The following is a 20056-nucleotide window of genomic DNA, read 5'->3' on the forward strand; positions in this document are numbered from 1 at the left end:
AGTTCCTGTCAGCTATGATCTGTCCCTCTATGGCAGTCTTCACTAATGGAATCAACCCAAAACTACAGACTTGGCATGAATGTTATTTATTCATGGGATTTCAGGTCAACATTTTATCCCCTGTCCCTAGTTGCCCTTGAAAAGATGGCATAGAGCCAGCAATCATGAAGGATCTACAATGTATTTCCAAGACAAGATGATGTGGCACTTGCAGGAGAACTGGAAGATAATGATGTAGTCATGAAGTTACTACCTTTGACCTTCACGATGGAGATGTCACAGGTTTTGGGAATAGCTGCTGAAGAAGCTTTGGAAATGGAACTTCAGTGGTGGGGAAAATTCTAGAAACTATAATTGGAACGAATAGTCACATATCTCCTGTACATTGACTCTGTCTACCCTTCCTGCTGCCTCAGAAAAGCAGCCAGCATAATTAAGGACCCCACACACCCCAGGAATACTCTCTTCCCCCTTCTTCTGTCGGGGAAAAAAATACAAAAGTCTGAGGTCACGTATAAAGGGACTCAAGAACTGATTCTTCCCTGCTGCCACCGGACTTTTGAATGGACCTAGCTCACACTAAGTTGATTTTTCTCAACATCCTAGCGATGACTGTAACACTACATTCTGCACTCTCTCCTTCTCTATATACAGTATGCTTTGTCTGTACAGCGTGCCAGAAATAATACTTTTCACTGTATATTAACACGTGACAATTATAAATCCAGTCAAAATCAAAAAAAAAATCAAATGGACCAATGTGGGTTAATGAACAAAAGACAGCATGGATTTATTAGGGAAAATCGTGGAGTTTTCAAAAAAGCTAACCAAGAGGGTTGATGTGGTAATATTGTTGTGTTGTACATGGATTTCCAAAAAGCATCAAATATAGCATCGCACAACAGACTTATGAGTGAAATTATAGCTCATGACTCAAAGGGCCAATATCAACATGGATACAAAGCTGGCCAAAGGCAGAAATAGAGAGTAATGATCAATGGATGTCTCCGGGGCTGGAGAAATGTTTGTAGTGGAATTCCCCAGGGGTCGCTATTGGGATCCTTAGGTTTGCTGATATATGTTAATGGCTATGATGCGAAGATGCCGGTGTTGGTCTGGGACGGACAAGATGAGGTCACACAACACCAGGTTGTAGTCCAACAGGTTTAATGGAAATCACAAGCTTTCAGAGCGCTGCTCCTTCAAAGTAGGTCACTTAAAATGTCTCCTTCATCAAACTCAATATTTAGAGTCTGAGAAACGGACAAAACATCCCATCATCATCCCACACAGAAGGTCACTCCGTCTATATGCTCTGTGCTTGCGCACCTCTCTCTACCTGACAAAGAAGCAACATTCTGAAAGCTTGCAATTTCACATAAACTGTTGGACTATAACCTGATGTCGTGTGACCTCTCACTCTATTAATGACTAGGCCTTGGCACACAGGGAATAATTTCAAAATTTGTGGAATACACATTACATGGAAGCACTGTAAACTGTGAGAAAGACAGTGTAGAACTTCAAAAAAACAAGCTGGTGGAATGGCTGGAAGTTTGGCAGATGAAGTTCAATGCGAAGACATTTCAGGTGATCCATTTGGTAGGATGATCATGGAGAGCCAGCATAAAGGGTGCTATTCTAAAATGGAAGCAGAAGCAGAAGGACCTGGGTGTTTATGTGCATGAATCATTGAAGGAAGCAGGAAATGGTGAAAGAGCAGATAGTAAAGCACACAGTGTTTCAAGCTTTATTGCCAGAGACGTGGAGTACAAGGACAAGGAGGCCATGTTGAACTTATACTAGTTAGTCTTCTGCTGGAGTATTGCATACAGATCTGGGCACTGCATTCAGAAAGGTTGTGAAGACATTGGAGTGACTGTAGAGCATATTTATAAGAATGGTTCCAAGGAAAAGAAACTTCAGTTATGAAGATAGTTTGGAGAAGTTGGAATTATTTTCCATGGAGAAAAGAAGTCTCAGAGAGGATTTGACAGAAGTGGCTGCACGGGAGCACAGTTGGTTAGCATTGCTGCCTCACAGCACCAGGAACCTGGGTTCAATTCCAGTCTTGGGTGACTGTGTGCAGTTTGCACATTCTCCCCCCCACCCCCCACCTCCCCACTTCAGGTGCTCCAACTTCTTCCCATGCTCCAAAAATGTGCGAGTTAGGTTGAGTGCCATGCTAAATTAACCTTCAGTGTCAGGGGAGAATTAGTAGGATAAATAAGTGGGATTACAGGGATAGGTCATGGGTAGAATTGTTGTCAGTGCAGGCTCGATGGGTTGAATGGTGCAGTGTTAGGCTTCTATGATTCTATGAGAATCACGAGGGGCCTGGATAGCGTAGATGGAGAAAATTGTTCCCACTCACGAAAGGATCAAGAATGAGAGGCACAGATTTAAAGTAAGAAGCAAAAGAAACAGAAGTGGTATGAAAAAAAAACTTAGGGTCTGGGATACATTGCCTGAGAGTGTGGCGGAAACAGGTCCAATTGAGGCTTTCAAGAGGGAATGAAATGATTATTTGCAAAGAATCAAGATGCAGGGTTACGGGGAGAAGGCAGGGCAATGACACAAGGTGGACTACTCATTCGGCGAGCCAATGCAGGCATGGTGACCTCCTCCTACACTGTAGCAATACCGTGATTCTGTAAAGTTGCTGCAGTGCATCTTGTTGATGGTGTCCATTGCAGCCACAGAGCACCAATTGTTGGAGGAGAGAACTCAAACGAATGATCCACTATTCTTGCGCTGCAGACCAATGAAATATTTAATCATTGCTCAAATCAGGAGTAACTTATTTTTTCAAGCAAGGTACAAATACAAAACCATTGCTGAACAACCACTTGGCCCTTATAAATAAATTTTACAAGTGTAGGGTCTCATTTCTTCAGAACAAAATTTAAATTTGTAGATCTTCGAAAAGATAAAAATTATTTTCAGCTTTTTAAGTTTCCCCTTCACCCTGTATGTCTCTAATACTATTTTGCTTTCTGTACAATGATTTAAATGTAATTTATATTTACTGCCTTTTACTTCCTGCTTTGCCATTTGAAAATTCTGCCAACTAATTGGTTGATGAGACTTCTTAAGTAAATCAGCATTGGCCGGTGTCCCTTCACCAGATTCCCTTTTATTTGCAAACACTATTAAATTTCATGGATTGTTACAAATTCTGTGCCAGTACCAGGAGTGCCCGAAGGCCTGACTGGTTATATGTACAAAAAGATCTCCTGATTAGACAGGCACTGAAGAACTCCAATAGGTAGTTCATATTCCAAGCAGTCAATTTCAACGGCCTCAGTGAAGTCATCACAACCTTCTACTGTGAGCCCTGTTTTTACACAGATTTGATTGTTCTGTCTCTATCTTAGTCCCTAAAATAGTTCCTTGTTGGAATGGTACTGAATACAATACAGGGCAGCAGTAAAAGCAATGCATACTGGCCCAGAAATCATAGAAAAATAGAATCCCTACAGTGCGGAAGGAGGCCATTTGATCCATCGAGTCACGGAGTCTTTGCAACTTATCTCACAGCTTGCCAACACTCACTGAGTTTGCTTATAAAGGATGGACACTTGGGTGAAGTGATCTAAAATTGTTGGGGCACTGGAATAGTATGTCAGCATGCGTGAACAACTTGAATAAGGAAAGGGAGAAAAAACATCCGTGGAGATAAAGTTATTTTGTTGGAGAAAGTAACAAACGTGATGATGAGTGGCTTAATATTAAACCAGATGCAAGATAATTTTCACAAAAAAGAATATAAAATTAAGCAGCTTACACAAACAATAACAAAATAAATACTTGATGCTGATTTGAGATACAAGCATGAGAACACAACAAACATTATTAAAATAGGAAGTATTGTTTAGAAAACAAACAAGTTTACAAAAAATTGCTCTTCAAACAGCTGAAGTGACAGAAGCAACCTTTATACTGCAGGGAATATGCAATCAGGCATGCAATTTTGGTTGAACAGAATGCCATGGTTGCAAACAATCTGGTTTAAACTGAGGCGACATTTTGGGAGTGCAGAGTTTGTGGGGAATGGAGCGAGATCACAATAGGGGCTGAAGACAAAACTTTAGATTTCCCCCAATGTGAAGCTGAACAAAGTTAATAACTATTCAAATCTGGATGGCAGACAAACAGTCTAACAGCATGGAAATCTTGGCGGTGTCGAGCTTGATGTGGAGATGCCGGCGTTGGACTGGGGTAAACACAGTAAGAAGTCTCACAACGAATGAGGCTGCAGGAGTTCTTCCACAAACCCCAAGAGGCCAACAGGGGACACAATGAGACAGCCAATGAACCTACTTTAACCTGGTGTAGAGCGAATTCCGACAGTGTAGAGCTTACCGTGCTTCGTGGCAGCACTCCACTCGAAACGGAAGGTTAGTTCAGCTCACCAGTTTGTAAAAGTGAATAGCCCGACACAAATTTTGCTTTGTTTTCCAACACGACATTTTCATGCTCAACACTCCTCTCAGCTGTAACTTTCCTCCCTGCCCGACCAGTGAAGCAACCGAGCAATCTCGAATTGTTTGCGCTACCCCACACACCCCACTCCAGTTTTGGAGACACTAAAGCTCAACTACGACCCACTAACAGGTTAATTCCAACAATCACATTTTACTGTTGGAAACAATGAACTTTGTTCTTCTCCACGTGGCAATCATAACTTTGAATCCAGCTTTTGTTTCTGCATTGGCCATTCGAACAATTGAAGATGATGAGTAGATAACTTGGAACAAAAGCCATCTGGACTGATGCTATCAGTTGTATTTATTATTGCAGAAATGGTTTTGAAATTCAATTTGATTTATTATTGTCACATGCAGAGGGTAAGTCCATTCAAAAGTCTGACAGCAGCAGGGAAGAAGCTGTTTTTCAGTCGGTTGGTACGTGACCTCACACTTCTGTGTCATTTTCCCAAGGGAAGAAGGTGGAAGCGAGGATGTCCGGAATGCTGGGGGCCCTTAATTATGCTGGCTGTTTGCCGAGGCAGCGAGAACTGTAGATAGTCAATGGATGTGCTGATAAAAAAAATTCAACTCCACCACATTCTGCCCAAAATAACGTCTGAAAATAATTTCACGGTAGGATTTTATGACCTTGCTCAAGCGAGAATCGTAAAATCCCGTTCTGCGAATTCTGTTCTGCGAATCTTACCCACCCCGATTTTGGGGTGGGCAAGGTGGTAAAATCCCAGCCTCAGTGTTAGCTATAGAATAACAATGCATTTTCAAAACGATGGAGATCTTTTGGTTCCAATTTTCCCCTTACCTTGAACATGTTAAATCCTGACTTGCTCCAATCCCAGCAGCCCAGCATTAGCGCGTATCCATGGTTTATTTGCACATGAGCGCACGCAACCTGGTTCAATATCCAATATGGCTCAATGTGGGATGGAATAACAAGAGGGCACACGTCTCAACATAAGTGCTATTTCCTCACTGTTTCCATAAAGTGGTAAAATAATCCTTGTCAAAATAAATCATATGGGGCGATGGCTCGATTCCCATTCCAACAAGTCTGTAGGCCAAAAGAACATTTTGGCTTCGCACCAATTGGTTTGAAGTTCAACAAACACATGGGAGACATGTTTGGCATGAATGGGTTGATGTGGCATTGTGCCTTTTATATATTAAAAAAATGTCACCCCCATTTCAGTTACGCCATCCTGTTGGATGTTCCCTTGCATTTTAAAGCACCGGCACTAGCAAATGAAGAAAGACGGAAAGCTTCATAAAAGGCACCAACTTGGCCTTTTGTCAACGCAAGTTAAAAAAAAGGCCTTTCAGAAGCTGAAGAGGTCGCGATGAAAGGAAGCCATTTTTTGATATCTGATCCCCATTGTCTGCAGCTCTTGTTAAACTCCATCTGAATTTGGGAATTAAAGGAACCAATTCCCCCACTGTGACCTGCAACGTTTCTGGCGGGTTGGGTTGGGAGATGCACATGTTGGCCATTTTGTGGCTTACCCGTGAGTGTTTACGACCCGCGCGTTATCTCCCAACCGGAAGAAACTGGCGCCGCTGGGAATGCGCAGAATACCAGTCGGAAGTGAGATAAGTCATTTGAATATGTTTTACGTACATTTTAAATGGATTTTAAATGTGAGTATTGGGCCCGCCATGGAACTTGCCGGGCCCGATAGCATCTCCACCCTCCCAGGAGAACTTCATTCCGGCGGGGTTAAGAGTAACTCCCCACTGTCGAGGAACTCGTGGGAGACCCCGCCGGAGTGAAGGGGGGCAATCGGGGCCCCCAGTGGGTCAGGCGGTGGGGGTTTGTGCCCCTCTGGGCATGGGCACCCTGGCAGTGCCTGCATGTGCCCCAAGGTACTGCCCAAGGGGCAGAGTGCCCATTTCCTGGGGCATCTTGGCACTGACCACCAGGCACAGGCCAAGGAGATGGAGCCTATTGTGAGCAAGGCCTGGGGGGGGTGGGGTGGGGTAATTGGTGGGGTTGGGGAGATCCTGCTGCCACTCTGCATTGGGGTCGGTCTAATTTGGAGGAAGGCCAGCGAATGGGGTGGGCTAGGGGAGTTTGTGTTGGTCTGCCCGGGGTTCTGCCTCCCACGGGGGTGTCTGGCTGCAGGGGGAGGGGTCAAGCAGGTGGAGGTCTGCCAGGATGAGATGGGCAGGGGGGAACACCACCATTGGGGGTAGGCTGGACATCCGGGAGCTCTAGGACAGGTTGGTGCGGGAGTTACAGGTAGGGTGCAGAGAAAGATAGGACCTACAATATAGTAGGTCCCATTCCAAAGTCTGATGGCAGCAGGGAAGAAGTTGTTTTTGAGTCAGTTGCTCTGTGTTTTCAGACTTTTGTATCTTTCTCCCAATGGACAAAGGTGCAGTAGAGTATGTCCGGGTCTGTGGGATCCTTGATAATGCTGGCTGCTTTCCTGAGGCAGCGGGAAGTGTAGATGGAGTCAACGGATGGGGGGCTTTATGTGATGGACTGTGAGGGGGAGATTCAGATCTGAAGTTGCACTGATAAAACAGTTGTGGTCTAAACCAGCTTTCCCACCAATTCGGCACTTTTGGGAGAATCGGCCCCTAAACGTCTGATACAATAACAGGGAAAAGAAAGCATAGATGACCTTACATAGGGTTTTTCTTTTGGTCTGATTCAAGACTGTGAGACAATCATGAGACATTTGCTATCTTAAATACAGTTTGTAAATGCAAGTTGTCCATATTGAAATGCTGACATGAATTTAAGCTTCAGTAACGCTACACCTATATCTAACCAAAGTTGTAAGAAACTACAAAGGGTCTTGAACGTAGCCCAGCCCATTACACAAATCGGCCTCCCATCCATTGAATCCCTCTACACTTCCTGCTGCCTCAGGAAAGCAGCCAGCATAATCAAGGATCCCACAGACCCTGAACATACTCTACTCCACCTTTCTCCATTGGGAGAAAGATACAAAAGTGTGAAAGAACAACTGACTCAAAAACAACTTCTTCCCTGCTGCCACTCGACTTTTGAATGAGACCGACCATATAGTAAGCCAATCTTTCTCTGCATCCTACCTGTAACTGCAATATTACGGCAACACGTTGGCACAGTGTTTAGCCCTGCTGCCTCACAGAGCCAGGGACCCGCATTTGATTCCCAGCTTGGGTCACTGTCTGTGTGGAGTTTGCATGCTCTTCCCGTGTCTGCATGGGTTGCCTCCTGCTGTTCAGGTTTCCTCCCACAATCCAAAGCTGTGTGGGCTAAGCGGATTGGCTATGCTAAATTGTCTGTTCGTGTCAAGTGGATTCACAGGATAACTATGTGGCGTAATGGGGGAGATATAGAAAAGAGTCCAGAGGGACAATTTTTTCACACAGATGGTTGTGTCTCTGAAACGAGCTGCCAGAGGTAGTAGTAGAGGCGGGTACAATTTTGTCTTTTAAAAAGCATTTGGACAGCGGTGGTGTATTTCCCAATGCACCAGTTCTTTTGCGTGATCCAATTTTCTATGAATAATTCTACAGCAAACTTGACAAAGATTAGTTTATTTGCACATACTCAAAACAAGGAAGGAAAATTCAAAGATTCAAAGAACAGGGGAAGAGGTCTTCCATGCTCCCCAGGGGGTTGAGTTTATTTCTTTTCCATCCCACTTGGTGGAATGCACGCTGTATATCTGAGCCTTGTCTTTAGAAAGCCAGCCAGAAAAGGAAAAAATGAATTTGCATCTTTACAAAAAGGCACATACTCACAACAAATCATTTTAAGTGAACTCATTATAAGGCTTTATTTATAAGTACTTTCCAATTAATACATTTCATGCAAATAATTGAAATCAACAATAACTTTCTAATTTACCAGGTATGCTGCAATCTGACCCAAAACAAAGTATTACATTTTTATTTGTGGATCAGATAATCAAGCGATTAGTAATGTTCCATTACCTCAATGGTGATAAATCAAGAGCTAACATTCTTAAAACTCTCCAATTTTACACACATTCTTACCACAAGAACAAGGCTCAAACCAATTTCCACACTTTGTCTTTTCGTCATTAAGCAGGATTTTCGCATTTAGTTCTCAGAGCTGGCCACTCCCTTGCTGAATTGATGTCTGATCATATAGAGCTCATCCATAGTTTAAAAAGAACAAAGAACAAAGAAAATTGCAGCACAGGAACAGGCCCTTCGGCCCTCCAGGCCTGCATTGGCCATGCTCCCTGACGTAACTAAAACCCCCTACGCTTCTGGGGACCATATTCCTCTATTCCCATCTCATTCACGTACTCGTCAAGACGCCCCTTAAAAGTCACTACTGCATCCGGTTCTGAGGAAACAAAGAAAGTTACAGCACAGGAACAGGCCTTTTGGCCTTCCAAGCCTGTGCTGATCATGTAGCCTTAATGAAACAAAAAAGCCCCTTACTCAGTCCATTTCCCTCCATTCTCTCCCTATTCATGTACCCATCCAGATGCCTCTGAAATGTTGCTTACATACCTGCATCCACCACCTCTTCTTCCAGGCACATTCCACCATTCTTTTCTGTTGTTTTGTGGTATGTTTTGTCCGTGTAGCGCGCAAGAAACAATACTTTTCACTGTATCTCAATGCATGTGATAATGATATATCAAATGAAAAAACTTCTGTGGTGCTAAATTTGATAGCACAAAGTTAAAGGGTGGGATTTTCTGGTCATGCTCGCCCCCCCCAAATCCTGCCTGAGGTCAAAGACCTTTGCAGGGTCTGTGTCTCACTGGCTAAGATACCCTTGATGTGGAGATGCCAGCATTGGACTGGGGTAGCAAACACTGTAAGAAGTCTCACATTTGGTTGGACTTTTAACCTGGTATTGCGAGACTTCTCACTGTAAGATATCCTTGGCCTCTTTTAAGACTAAACCAAATAAACAAACTCAAGTTAAATCAGGACAAAGTGGAAAGGGGCAGCTCCCCAAAAGGAGGGGTTAAGATAACTTTAGCAGGCGTGATGGGAAAATTCCAGTGCAAATGTAGGAAAATATCTTTAAAAGTTTGAATTATATATATATTTGATATTTTCATATAAGTGCAAGTAAATATGACACTAAACATTACAAGCCTACTGCAAAAAAAAGCATGTTAAGCTTGTTACCCAGGGTTTGCAAGTTGATCTGATCTTCACAGCCACTGCGCACGCGCGGACCATTCTGGAGGGGGCGGGCTGTGCTCTGATTGACAGCAGGCCAAACCAATAAGCCGAGCGCCCGCTCGGGAACCAATCAACTCCCGAGGCAGGGTTCGAGCTCGAGTGCGTTGACGTCACAATCGGGACTGGAAGGTGCCGCCCAGAAAGTGGGCGGGTCGATGAGTGATTGACAGCACTGTCGACCAATCAAGCGAGCATCCCGCTCGGGAAGCAATCGGAGCGGAGGCGGGTGTCGAACTCGGGTGGGGGGGGGGGGGAGAGTGCCGGCGACGTCACGGTCGGGCCTGGAAAGTGTCGACCGGTGGAGGTGAAGCGAGGGGCGGATGAGTGATTGACAGCTCTGCGGACCAATCAAGCAGAGCATCCCGCAAGGGAATCAATCGGAGCGGAGACGGGTGCCGAGCTGGGTGCTGGTGACGTCACAGGCGGGCCGGGAAGGTGGCGGCCGGTGGGAAAGGTTGGGAGCGGGCGGGTGAGTGATTGACAAATCGCGCGTGCCCGTGCCCGCGCAAGCGCACGACCGACTGCAGGATCGGCAGTGCGCGCGGCGGCAGCGGCAGCAGCAGCAGAGAGCGAGTGAGCGCGCCCCGGTAGGCGGGCGCGTTCTGGCCAGGTCCCCGGGACAGGTGAGCGAGGGACAGACAGCGACAGGTGAGTGAGTGAGTGAGTGAGAGCCTGACTGCAGCGTCCGCACCAAGTGTGCAAGGTTCCCCCCACCACAGTACGCAGCAGGCTCAGTGCAGATCCTGTCTCACAGCGGGCCTGAAGGCCACACTGGGCTCACCCAGCCTACAGTCCGTTATTTTCTCCCTTCTCCCCTGGCAGCTCTTTAAAACAGTGCAGTACATGAACACTGCCCTTCGGCCCACTATTTTTTGATCTGATTTATTACTGTCCCACGTATTGACAAACAGTGAAAAGTATTGTCTATGGGGCGCTATTACCGTACACAGAGAAGGAGCGGGTGCAGAATGTCGTGCCGAACATGACACCAAATTAAACCAAGTCCTTCTGCCTGGCCTTGGTGCACACCACTCTGTTCCTTGCATACTATCTCAAGGGCAACCAGGGATGGACAGCAAATGCTGGCCAGCCAGCGACGCCCATGTTTACATTTTTTTAAAAAATCAAGCAGCATAGTATCCTGACATTTTAGACAGGGGGGAAGGGGAAGGGGGTGTAGGGGGGAAGGGGAAGGGGGGAAGGGGAGTGGGTGAGGGGGAGGAGTTTGGCATTGGGTTCCTTGCTGCCTGAACTCGTCCTTGTTGGGATTTTACTTGCCAGAATTGATTGCACCGTCAGATCAAATCCTTCCTTCCTGTGGTCCCTTTGCTCCTCAGCTCACCTGCAACACTGCACAGGGGTGGGCACCTTGTAGGCAATTAGATCACTCAGCATTCATGTTAAACTCAAGGCAATAGAAGGGGGTCTACCATTCAATCAGATCGTGGCTGATATCTCCCTGGTCTCAAATTCACCCCCCTGTTTTTCCCTTATTCTTTACGGTTGCAAAGAAAAAGTGCATAGCTGTTCAGGTCAGGTGCAGAGGTTTGATGATCTTGACAGATGATCATCAAAGACTCTCTCTGCATCAATTCTGATTGCTGCTGCAATCAAGAGATGTCGGAAATATTACTAACAAATGAGCTGTGGTTGAAGAGGTGATTATGCAATGGGGAAGGAAGCGAGCATAACCGAAGCAAAAACAAAAATGTAGAGAAGGAAATATATAATTCTCACTATCCTTTCTATGCCCCAACTCAAGATCATATTCATTAACATATAAATATTAAAATGGATTCCAAAAATTCTGTTACAAATAGGTCTTATGTATAATCATGTGACATAAGCTCCGTGAATTGTTGATTCTTTACTGAAGATGTAATTTGCATTTTGAAGTGGAATTTCCTGAGTACTTTCTGATGGAAGTGTAAGCAAGGCATCAAGGGGTGGGTTGACAATATCAAAGCTTTGAAACGGAATTATGGGTTGTTTTATCAAAGTACTGACTGTCCTTTTTCAAAGCAACAAATATTTATCTTGATCATGCTGACCTGATAATGGAAGCTTGCCCAAGTGCAGCTGTATACGTAAATTGGCCTTTTTTCCCCCTCTCTTTACTGATCATTCCAGAAAGTCACTAAAGATCACATTATAAATCTGACTGCGTAATAGTGGAAAAAGTGCCGTTTATCCACTGTTTCTATCTGTGGTATTCTTTGCACATTGGTTTTTCTTTGATCTCAAAGAACTTGAAAAATATGGCAATGTTCACTTTCTTTTCCAATGATACATAAACTTGCATTGAAATTAGGTTCATATTAAGCTGCACAGCACGATGGCACAGCGGTTAGCACTGCTGCCTCACAGCGCCAGGGACACAGGTTCAGTTCCCGACTTGGGTCACTGCCTACGCAGAGTCTGCATGCTCTCCCCCCACGTCTGCATGGATTTCCTCTGGGTACTCCACTTTCCTCCCACAGTCAAAAGACCTGCTGGGTAGGTGCATTGGCCATGCTAAATTTTCTCTCAGTGTACCTGAACAAGTACCGGAATGTGGCGACTAGGGGATTTTCACAGTAACTTGATTGCAGTGTTAATGTAAGCCGACTTGAGACTAATAAATAAACTTTACTTTTAAAACTGGCTGCGAGATGTATTACCCTTCAGAAAGTTAGAAATCATCAATGTAACAAGTCTTAGTGACAATTATCTGTGTTTTTTGCTTTTAGGTGACATAGGTGTGACAATGGCAACTAGCCTGGATGCAGACATTGTCCGTGAGGTGCTGGAATGTCCCATCTGTATGGAGACCTTCAACCAAACAGTAATAAGGCCCAAACTCCTGCAGTGTGGACACACCATCTGTAAGCAGTGTTTGGAAAAGCTCATAGCAGACAGTATAAATGGAGTACGTTGTCCCTTTTGCAGCAAAATAACCAGGATGAACAATCTGTCGCAATTGTCGGACAATCTTACAGTTTTAAAAATCATTGACTCAGCCTCCCTGAGTGAAGCTATGTGTACAGTCATGTGCAAGGTCTGCCGGAAAAGGCTGCCTCGAAACTTCTGTGAGAACTGCTGCCTGGTCCTTTGTGAGGCCTGCAAGACTGATTGTCATCAAGTACACGGACACACTGTGGTCACAATTCGCGCTGCGGCCGAGCAGCGGCGGAAGGAGGTTGGGATTAAGCTCGCCAAGCTGCGGGAAATGATGGTGGACATGCAGCGCAAGAAGACCGCTGTGGATATGGTGGCAAAAAACATGCAGGCAAAATACAAGGCAATCCATCAGGATTACTGTCGGGCCGAGCGGAGAATCCAGGAGGAGCTGGCCAAATCCCGCAGGGCTTTCACATCGGCAGTGTCAGAAGTTGAAAAGATGAACAATCAGATACTGGAGGAACACGCTTATCTGATCAATATTGCAGAGGTGCAGATTGTGTCACGCTGTGATTACCTCAGCACCAAAATCAAACAGGCAGACACTGCTCTTCTTGAAGAAGCCATTGATGAGGAAGACCCTGACTTGACTAACAACTTGCCCACCCATTTAACCCTTCAACAAGTAGAACTGGTCAAAGGAGAGCATCTGGAGCCCACTGAGGTCGGACAGCTTGAGACCAGGTCCTGCACTGTTCCCATTGAAGAGACGCTCATGGAGATGGTTACCCCCACTGAGTTTACGCAAGAGGTGGATCACTCCAAAGAAACAGCCAGCTTCCTCCTACCATCATCTCCTCCCAAAAGCAGGGTACCTGAAAGTATGGCTTCAGGGCCCCCGAACTGTCAGCTGTTGAAGAAAATTGGTTCCCACGGAAACTTGCCTGGGATGTTTCACCTCCCAGTCAGCCTGTGTGTGACACTACAAGGGGAAGTGCTAGTGGCAGATCGGGGAAACTTCCGAATCCAGCTCTTCAATCGGAAGGGCTTTATGAAGGAGATCAGAAGAAGTCCAAACAGTATTGACAACTTTGTTCTCAGTTTCCTTGGTGCTGAGCTCCCGAATCTGATACCACTTTCTGTAGCAGTCAACAGTATTGGCTTAATTGGTGTCACTGACAACTACGACAACTCTGTTAAGATTTACACCACTGCGGGGCAATGTGTTGCATGTCACAAAAACCAGCTGACAAAACCCTGGGGCATCGCAGCAATGCCTTCTGGACAGTTTGTGGTGACGGACGTAGAAGGTGGGAAGCTGTGGTGTCTGACTGTGGACCGTAACGTCGGCGTTGTAAACTACTCTCGGCTGTGCAGTGCAGTGAGGCCCAAGTTTGTGACTTGTGATGCCAACGGCACTGTCTATTTCACTCAGGGCCTGGGCCTCAACCTGGAGAACAGTCAGAACGAGCATCACCTGGAAGGTGGCTTCTCCATTGGCTCCGTCAGTCCAGAGGGACAGCTCAGTCGTCAGTACAGCCACTTCTTCGCGGAGAATGAAGACTTCCGCTGCATCGCAGGGATGTGCGTCGATATTAATGGGAACCTGCTTGTTGCGGACAGTGGGCGCAAGGAGGTCCTTCTCTTTCCCAAAGAGGGTGGATTTGTCAGTCTGATAAGAGAAGGTTTAGTGTGCCCAGTCGGGGTAGCGGTGTCACCCAAGGGTCAGCTTCTGGTGTTGGACTGCTGGGATCATTGCATTAAAATCTACAACTATCACTCAAGGCGGCACGTAACAAATTAATTTTTGAATGACCGTGGCAGGACAAGCCTCCATAGCACTGCAGCTTTTTTAGTGTCTGGGGACGGAAAGCAAGCCTTGCGTCCTTCCCACCATCACAACAATCAGCTTTATTTATGCCTGCCCCCTCCATCCCCACTTCCCTGTGAAACGTTGCAAATTTCACGCCGGGTAAAATCAGTGATTGAAGTCAAACTACTAACTTAACTGTACTGCATGTTGCAAAGCTTAGTTAAATAGACCTTTTTGGTTGGTGTTGTATTGCTGCTCATCGTTAGAGCATTTGGTTTGCGGTTTGGTACTTACGTGGACAATATTAAGGTCACTCGGCTTTATAATGAGTATCAGAATTAATAAAACTGTTTCAGAAAATAACCTCTGCTGGATTTTATGCAACCTTACGGACCTTTTTGTTTCTAAAACCTCAACAATAATCACTGTAAGCTGACAGTCTGGAAAACTTGGGAGCAACTGATTTCTAAATTTAGGAATTTTCTAGATTTTCGAATGTCTTTAGAATGCCTCACCACAAGTGTGTGAACCAAAAAACAATGAAAATGTAAATATTCACCGGACACACAACATTATAAAGCAGGATTACAAAATTGCTTTACTTCCCAAAATATTGTGCCTCACAGTAAGGAGTTAAACGTTCATTATCTTTCCTAAGTCCATGCGTTCTCAGTCAAGTGGTGATTCTGAGAGGTGCTTGGGTTTGTTCGAAACATTTCTTAACAACCGGTGTCTCTGAGCGATAGATTTTTCAGATCAGAGAGGTTATTGTGTACTGTGGGTGGCACAGGAGTTAGCACTGCTGCCTCACAGATCCAGGGACCTGGGTTCAATTCCCAGCTTGATTCACTGTGTGGAGTTTGCACATTCTGCTTGTGTCTACATGAGTTTCCTCCCACACTCCAAAGATGTGTGCATTAGGTTGATTGGCCATGCTAAATTGCCCCTTAGTGTCCCAGGATGTGTAGGTTAGAGAGATTAGCGAGGTAAGTATGTGGGATGTCAGGGATAGGGTGTAGGTGGGATTATTGTCGGTGCAGACCCGATAGGCCGAATGGCCTCTTTCTGCACTGTAGGGTTTCTATGATATCAAGTGTCAAGGGTGCAAAAAGACTTCTGGTCCAGCATAATGTGACATTTCATGGTCCTAACAATCCCTGTATCTTGGTATGTTTTCAAAACCTTTAAAGGGTGGTGGTACTATACAGTGCCCAAGTTTAAAAGGAGACCAAGCTAATCAAATAGGAGCTGACTTTGAAAACTTCTATTTCTTTCCCATATTTTGGGGGAGTGAGTTTGCTTTGAAAATAGCTGACTGTCACCTGAAGTCCTGGCCTATTCTTGTCTATCTGCAGCAGAATAATACTGGCAAATAAATACAGGACATAAATAGCTAAATATGAGTTTCTGACTGTTAAGCTCCCTTCTAAGTAAATTGTTCACAAATAGATTTCTAACCCAATGCGCCACGTTACAGTGTTGCAGTCCGTTGAACTTAAAAAGCAATTACATTCTATATGCAGTCTCCAGCAATGGAAGACAACTCCTCTTGCTGGTGTTTTGGACGGCATGGTGGCGCATTGGTTAGCACTGTTGCCTCACAACGCCAGGGACCCGGGTTCAATTCCTGGCTCAGGTCACTGTCTGACCGGAGTCTGCACAGGTTTCCTCCAGGTGCTCCCATTTCCTCCCACAGTCTCCCTCAGTGTCGTCAAAGAGGCGCCCGAGTATGGCGACTACTTGTGACAATAAACTTAAAAAAATGCTTTGGGAGATGTTGTTTCTCTTGTCACTGCAACAAACTTCCACGTTGCAATAATGTTAAGCTCGTTGTCCTTTTAGTTATTGGCCGGAGTTGCAAGAAAGCCCACATCTATTCCAACCTTCTGAGGCTAATGAGTACCACGGCATAGAATATGGACTGATAGAATTCCCCAGGACTGTGTTGAGCGATTGTTAATAGCAACTTACACTTATACAGTGCTTTTAATGTAATCAAATGCCTCAAGGCACTTCACAGGAGTGTTAGGAGACAACATTTGACATCAAGCCACAGAAGGAAATATTGAGACATGACTAAGTGCTTGATTATTTGGGAAAATAAGTGCTTGATGGCCAATGCACTTGGGCCTCTTTCTGTGCAGTAAAACTCGAGATTTTAAGGAGCGCCTTAAAGGACGAGAGGGAAGTGGTAAAGATTAGGAAGGAAATACCAGACCCTTCTGCCCATCAAGTAATGGTTGACACTGCCGGTGAGTGGTCGGAGCAGTGGAGGACAACACTGCCTCCAGCTACAGACTAGGAGGAAATCATTAGTACTGTGATCAAGTAAGAGTTCAGCATAAAACTGCACGATTTACCCTCCTGCCCACCCCTCTCCACTGAGTATTGTTCTGCTTATGGAAATAATGATTAAAAAAAAGTTAATTTTTAATCCTACCTTTCTGATACTGAAGCCAAAGCTGTTGCTGGACCTTCTTGCTTGGAAAGTGTATTTTGCACGTGAGCTCTGAGCCATAGAGAGCCTCAGCAATATAATGGCTGCCGTATTGCTGGATGATGGAAATCAGGTCCTCTCTGCTACTTTCTCCCTTCAGCATTTTCAGCACGTTGGAGAAACCTGGGCAGCAAAAGAAAGTTCATATTTAAGAGGTGAAAACTGGGGAGTTCTTTCACCAGCAAATCCATAGAAACTCTACAGTGCAGAAGGCGGCTATTTGGCCCATCGGGTCTGCACCAAGTTTCTGATTGAGCATCTTACCCACGCCCTATCCTGTAACCCCACGTATTTACCCCATTAATCCCCCAAACCTAGACATCTCTGGACATTAAGGGGGGAAATTTTCCCATCTTGCCTGTCACGGGAATCATAGCAGGTAGGCGGGTGGACCATGCAAAGGTCCACTGACCTCGGTGTGGGATTTTCCAGTTTTGGGGCAAGCAAAAAATCCCGCCCCTAGGAACAATTTAACACAGCCAATCCGTCTAACCTGCACATCTTTGGACTGTGGGAGAAATCCAGAGGAAACCCATGTAGATACAGGGAGAATGTGCAAACTCCACACGGTCCCCCAAATCCAGAGTTGAACCTGGGTACTTGGCACTGTGGTACAGCAGTGATAACCACTGTGCCACAGTGCTGTATTAGTGAAGACTTTTTGTTAATCAATAAAGATAAGCGTTGTCCTCTCCCCCACCCGCCAGTGCACCATTACATAATTTGAAAATAAATCAAATTCAGCAAAAAAATTGTTCTCTCCCTTAATTAAATTTGTTCCTCTCTTCCATGGTAGCTACAACAGCAAAATAGTGCTTGTGCTGAATGTCAGAAATAAAAGCAGAAAACACTGGAAATCTGCAGCATCTGTAGAGAATGAGAAAGTTACTTTAATCAGAACTGGAAAAAGTTAGAGAGAAACAGTTTCCAAGCGAGGAAAAGGGCAAAAATGAAGTTCAGTGATAAGAGTGGAAGGTCGGAGTGATTAAGTAACAAAAAAGGGGGCAAGGGAGTGGAAAGAGGGTGAGAAAGAAAATATGGCTCTCAGATGTCAATAGCACAATCGTCAATGGCTATCTGAAAACAGGAGAAGTGAGTTTGATTTGAACTTGTTAAACTCCTTTGTCGAGTGTGGAAGGCTGCCAAGAGTCTAATCAGATGCTGAGGCGCTGTTCTTCCAACTTACATTGAGGTTCTTTGAAACAGTGCAGAAAGCATTCACAGAGAGTGGGAGAAATGAGATAATGTGTGGCTGGAATTTCAGAGTCATGTTTACAGACAAAATGTTGGTGATCACCCAATCTGTGTTTGGTCACCCCAGTGCAGACAGCATCAACCTGTTAACCTTTCCACAGAATGCCTGGCCTCAAGAGTATTCTCAATATTTCCTGTTGTCAGTTCAGATTTCCAGCATCCAGAGTAGTTTTTTTAAATCACTGTTTCACCTGAAACGAGTGTTTGTTGCCCTAGGTGGTAGTTAGGGAGGACGTTATAGAATCCCCACAGTGCAGAAGGAGGCCATTTGGCCAAGTGGGGCTGCACCAACCACAATCCCATAACCCCTCATATTTACCCTCTAATCCCCCTGACACTAGGGGGCAATTTAGCATAGCCAATCCACCGAACACTTTGGAAATGGGAGCACCCGGAAGAAACCCATGCAGACAAAGGGAAAATGTGCAAACTCTACAGAGATAGTGACCCCAGGCCTGAATTGAACCTCAGTCCCTAGCGCTCTGAGGCAGCAGTGCTAATCACTGCGCCATCGTGTCACTCCAAACAGGCGTTGCCGTCACGCTGAAAAGGAAGTTGGCACCTCCTAATCGAGGAATTGAACCTCGGTCTCCCACGTGTCAGGCGGGGATACTAAGCACCACACAAACGAGGAAATACAAAATTTCACCACCTGCTGTGGTTGGATTTGAACCCAGATCTCCAGAGCATTTTCCCAGGCCTCTGGGTTATTAGCAACAATACCATTACACCACTGCCTTCACTATGCCTCAGGACAAATGTAATATCTCCTGGGCTAGTACAGGAAGTTTGTTGTTGATTTGGGGTGATTGGGGGGACATTGGAGGTGATTGAAGATTAGACCAACGTATTGTGGAGGAAACAATCCTCTAAGGAAAGGAGAGGGGAAGGGAAGATGTGTTTAATGACCGTCGCATGCTGGAGGTGACAGGATTGGAAGATAATTTGCTGAATGTGGAGGCCAATCCGGTGGAAGGTGAAAAGAAGAGGAACCCAACTGTTGTTCTGAGAGGGTGGGGAAGATGTGTGAGCACAAATGTGGTCAGTAAAATGATAGCGCAACCAGAGCCCTGTCAAGCACACAATAGGAAAATCCTCAATTGAGTGCAAAGGAAAACATTAGATATACTAGAACTGAAAGTGGTACTGCCAGAGCAGATGCAGCAGATATGTAGAAATTTGGAGAATGGAGTCCTTCTCGGAAACTGGATGGAGGGATGTGTAATCAAGGTCAATGGGGGTTCGTAGTGAATATTAGTCGTTCGCCTATCCCAGAAATTGAGATTCAGAAGTTGAAGAAGGGAAGAGGAGAATCAGTGATGAACCAGTTGAAGACAGGATAGATGGAAATTGAGAGCAAAGTTATGACATTTTCCAATGTGTGGCAAGAGCAGAAGGCAACACCATTAGTCAAGAGTGTAGCGGAAAAAGAGGTGAGGGAATGTCTCAGGTAGGTTTGGGCCTTGCCTCAACAACCTTCAATCTCTCAGGTTCCAAAGCCCACATACTCTACTTCTACCTCCTTCCCAAAATCAGGATTGCGCTGGTGAACCCATTTCCTCAGCCTCTTTTTGCACAATGAAATTGATTTCTACTATGTCTCTGTTTCCCATCTTTGTCCGGGCTCCTCCCATCTACATTCCTGACTCTTCTGACTCCTGCCACTTTAACAGAGTCCAACTTTCCTGGCCCTTAACTGTGGATGCCCAATCCTATACAGTTCAATGCCCCAGGAGAGGAGGGTACATTCAGTTCTGTGTTAATAAAACCCGAGGGAGTGTGCAGTCCTGAGTGATGCAAACCCAAGTTAAAATCCAAAGTGTGTTTGTAGCTGCCTTCATGTGTTGCCAATCAGTATTTAAGGTGGAGGAAGGAACAGTGCTGGTGTATAATAACTGTAAGTTAGAATATTTGCCAAATGCAAGCCATCAGAATTAAAAGAAAGGATGA

At 45.1% G+C, this 20056-nt stretch overlaps 2 protein-coding genes across 7 annotated transcripts in view; one reads left to right on the forward strand and one right to left on the reverse strand.

Annotated features, from left to right (window-relative positions):
* astn2 (astrotactin 2) overlaps positions 1-20056 on the reverse strand; it is a 1598826-nt gene that overhangs the window by 555911 nt on the left and 1022859 nt on the right. For all 5 annotated transcript variants that reach the window (XM_080212454.1, XM_080212453.1, XM_080212456.1 and 2 more), the window contains one exon: positions 16796-16975. In XM_080212454.1, the coding sequence (XP_080068580.1) occupies positions 16796-16975 (180 nt within the window). The remainder of the gene's footprint in view (positions 1-16795; positions 16976-20056) is intronic.
* trim32 (tripartite motif containing 32) lies at positions 10206-14712 on the forward strand. 2 transcript variants are annotated; one of them, XM_080212458.1, is made up of 2 exons: positions 10206-10310; positions 12392-14712. In XM_080212458.1, exon 2 carries the CDS (start codon positions 12409-12411, stop codon positions 14344-14346), a length of 1938 nt encoding a protein of 645 aa, XP_080068584.1. In that variant the 5' UTR covers positions 10206-10310; positions 12392-12408; the 3' UTR covers positions 14347-14712. The 2 variants fall into 2 exon arrangements, with proteins under 2 accessions (XP_080068584.1, XP_080068585.1); XM_080212459.1 differs by having other exon boundaries at positions 10267-10285.

Source organism: Carcharhinus amblyrhynchos, chromosome 25 (genome assembly GCF_965287045.1).
Source record: "Carcharhinus amblyrhynchos chromosome 25, sCarAmb.v2.hapA, whole genome shotgun sequence".
NCBI classification, from domain to species: Eukaryota; Metazoa; Chordata; class Chondrichthyes; order Carcharhiniformes; family Carcharhinidae; genus Carcharhinus; species Carcharhinus amblyrhynchos.

What these genes read in the sequence shown, in the direction of transcription:
- trim32 (XM_080212458.1), top strand. Translation starts at nt 12,409, where the DNA reads ATGGCAACTAGCCTGGATGCAGACATTGTCCGTGAGGTGCTGGAATGT.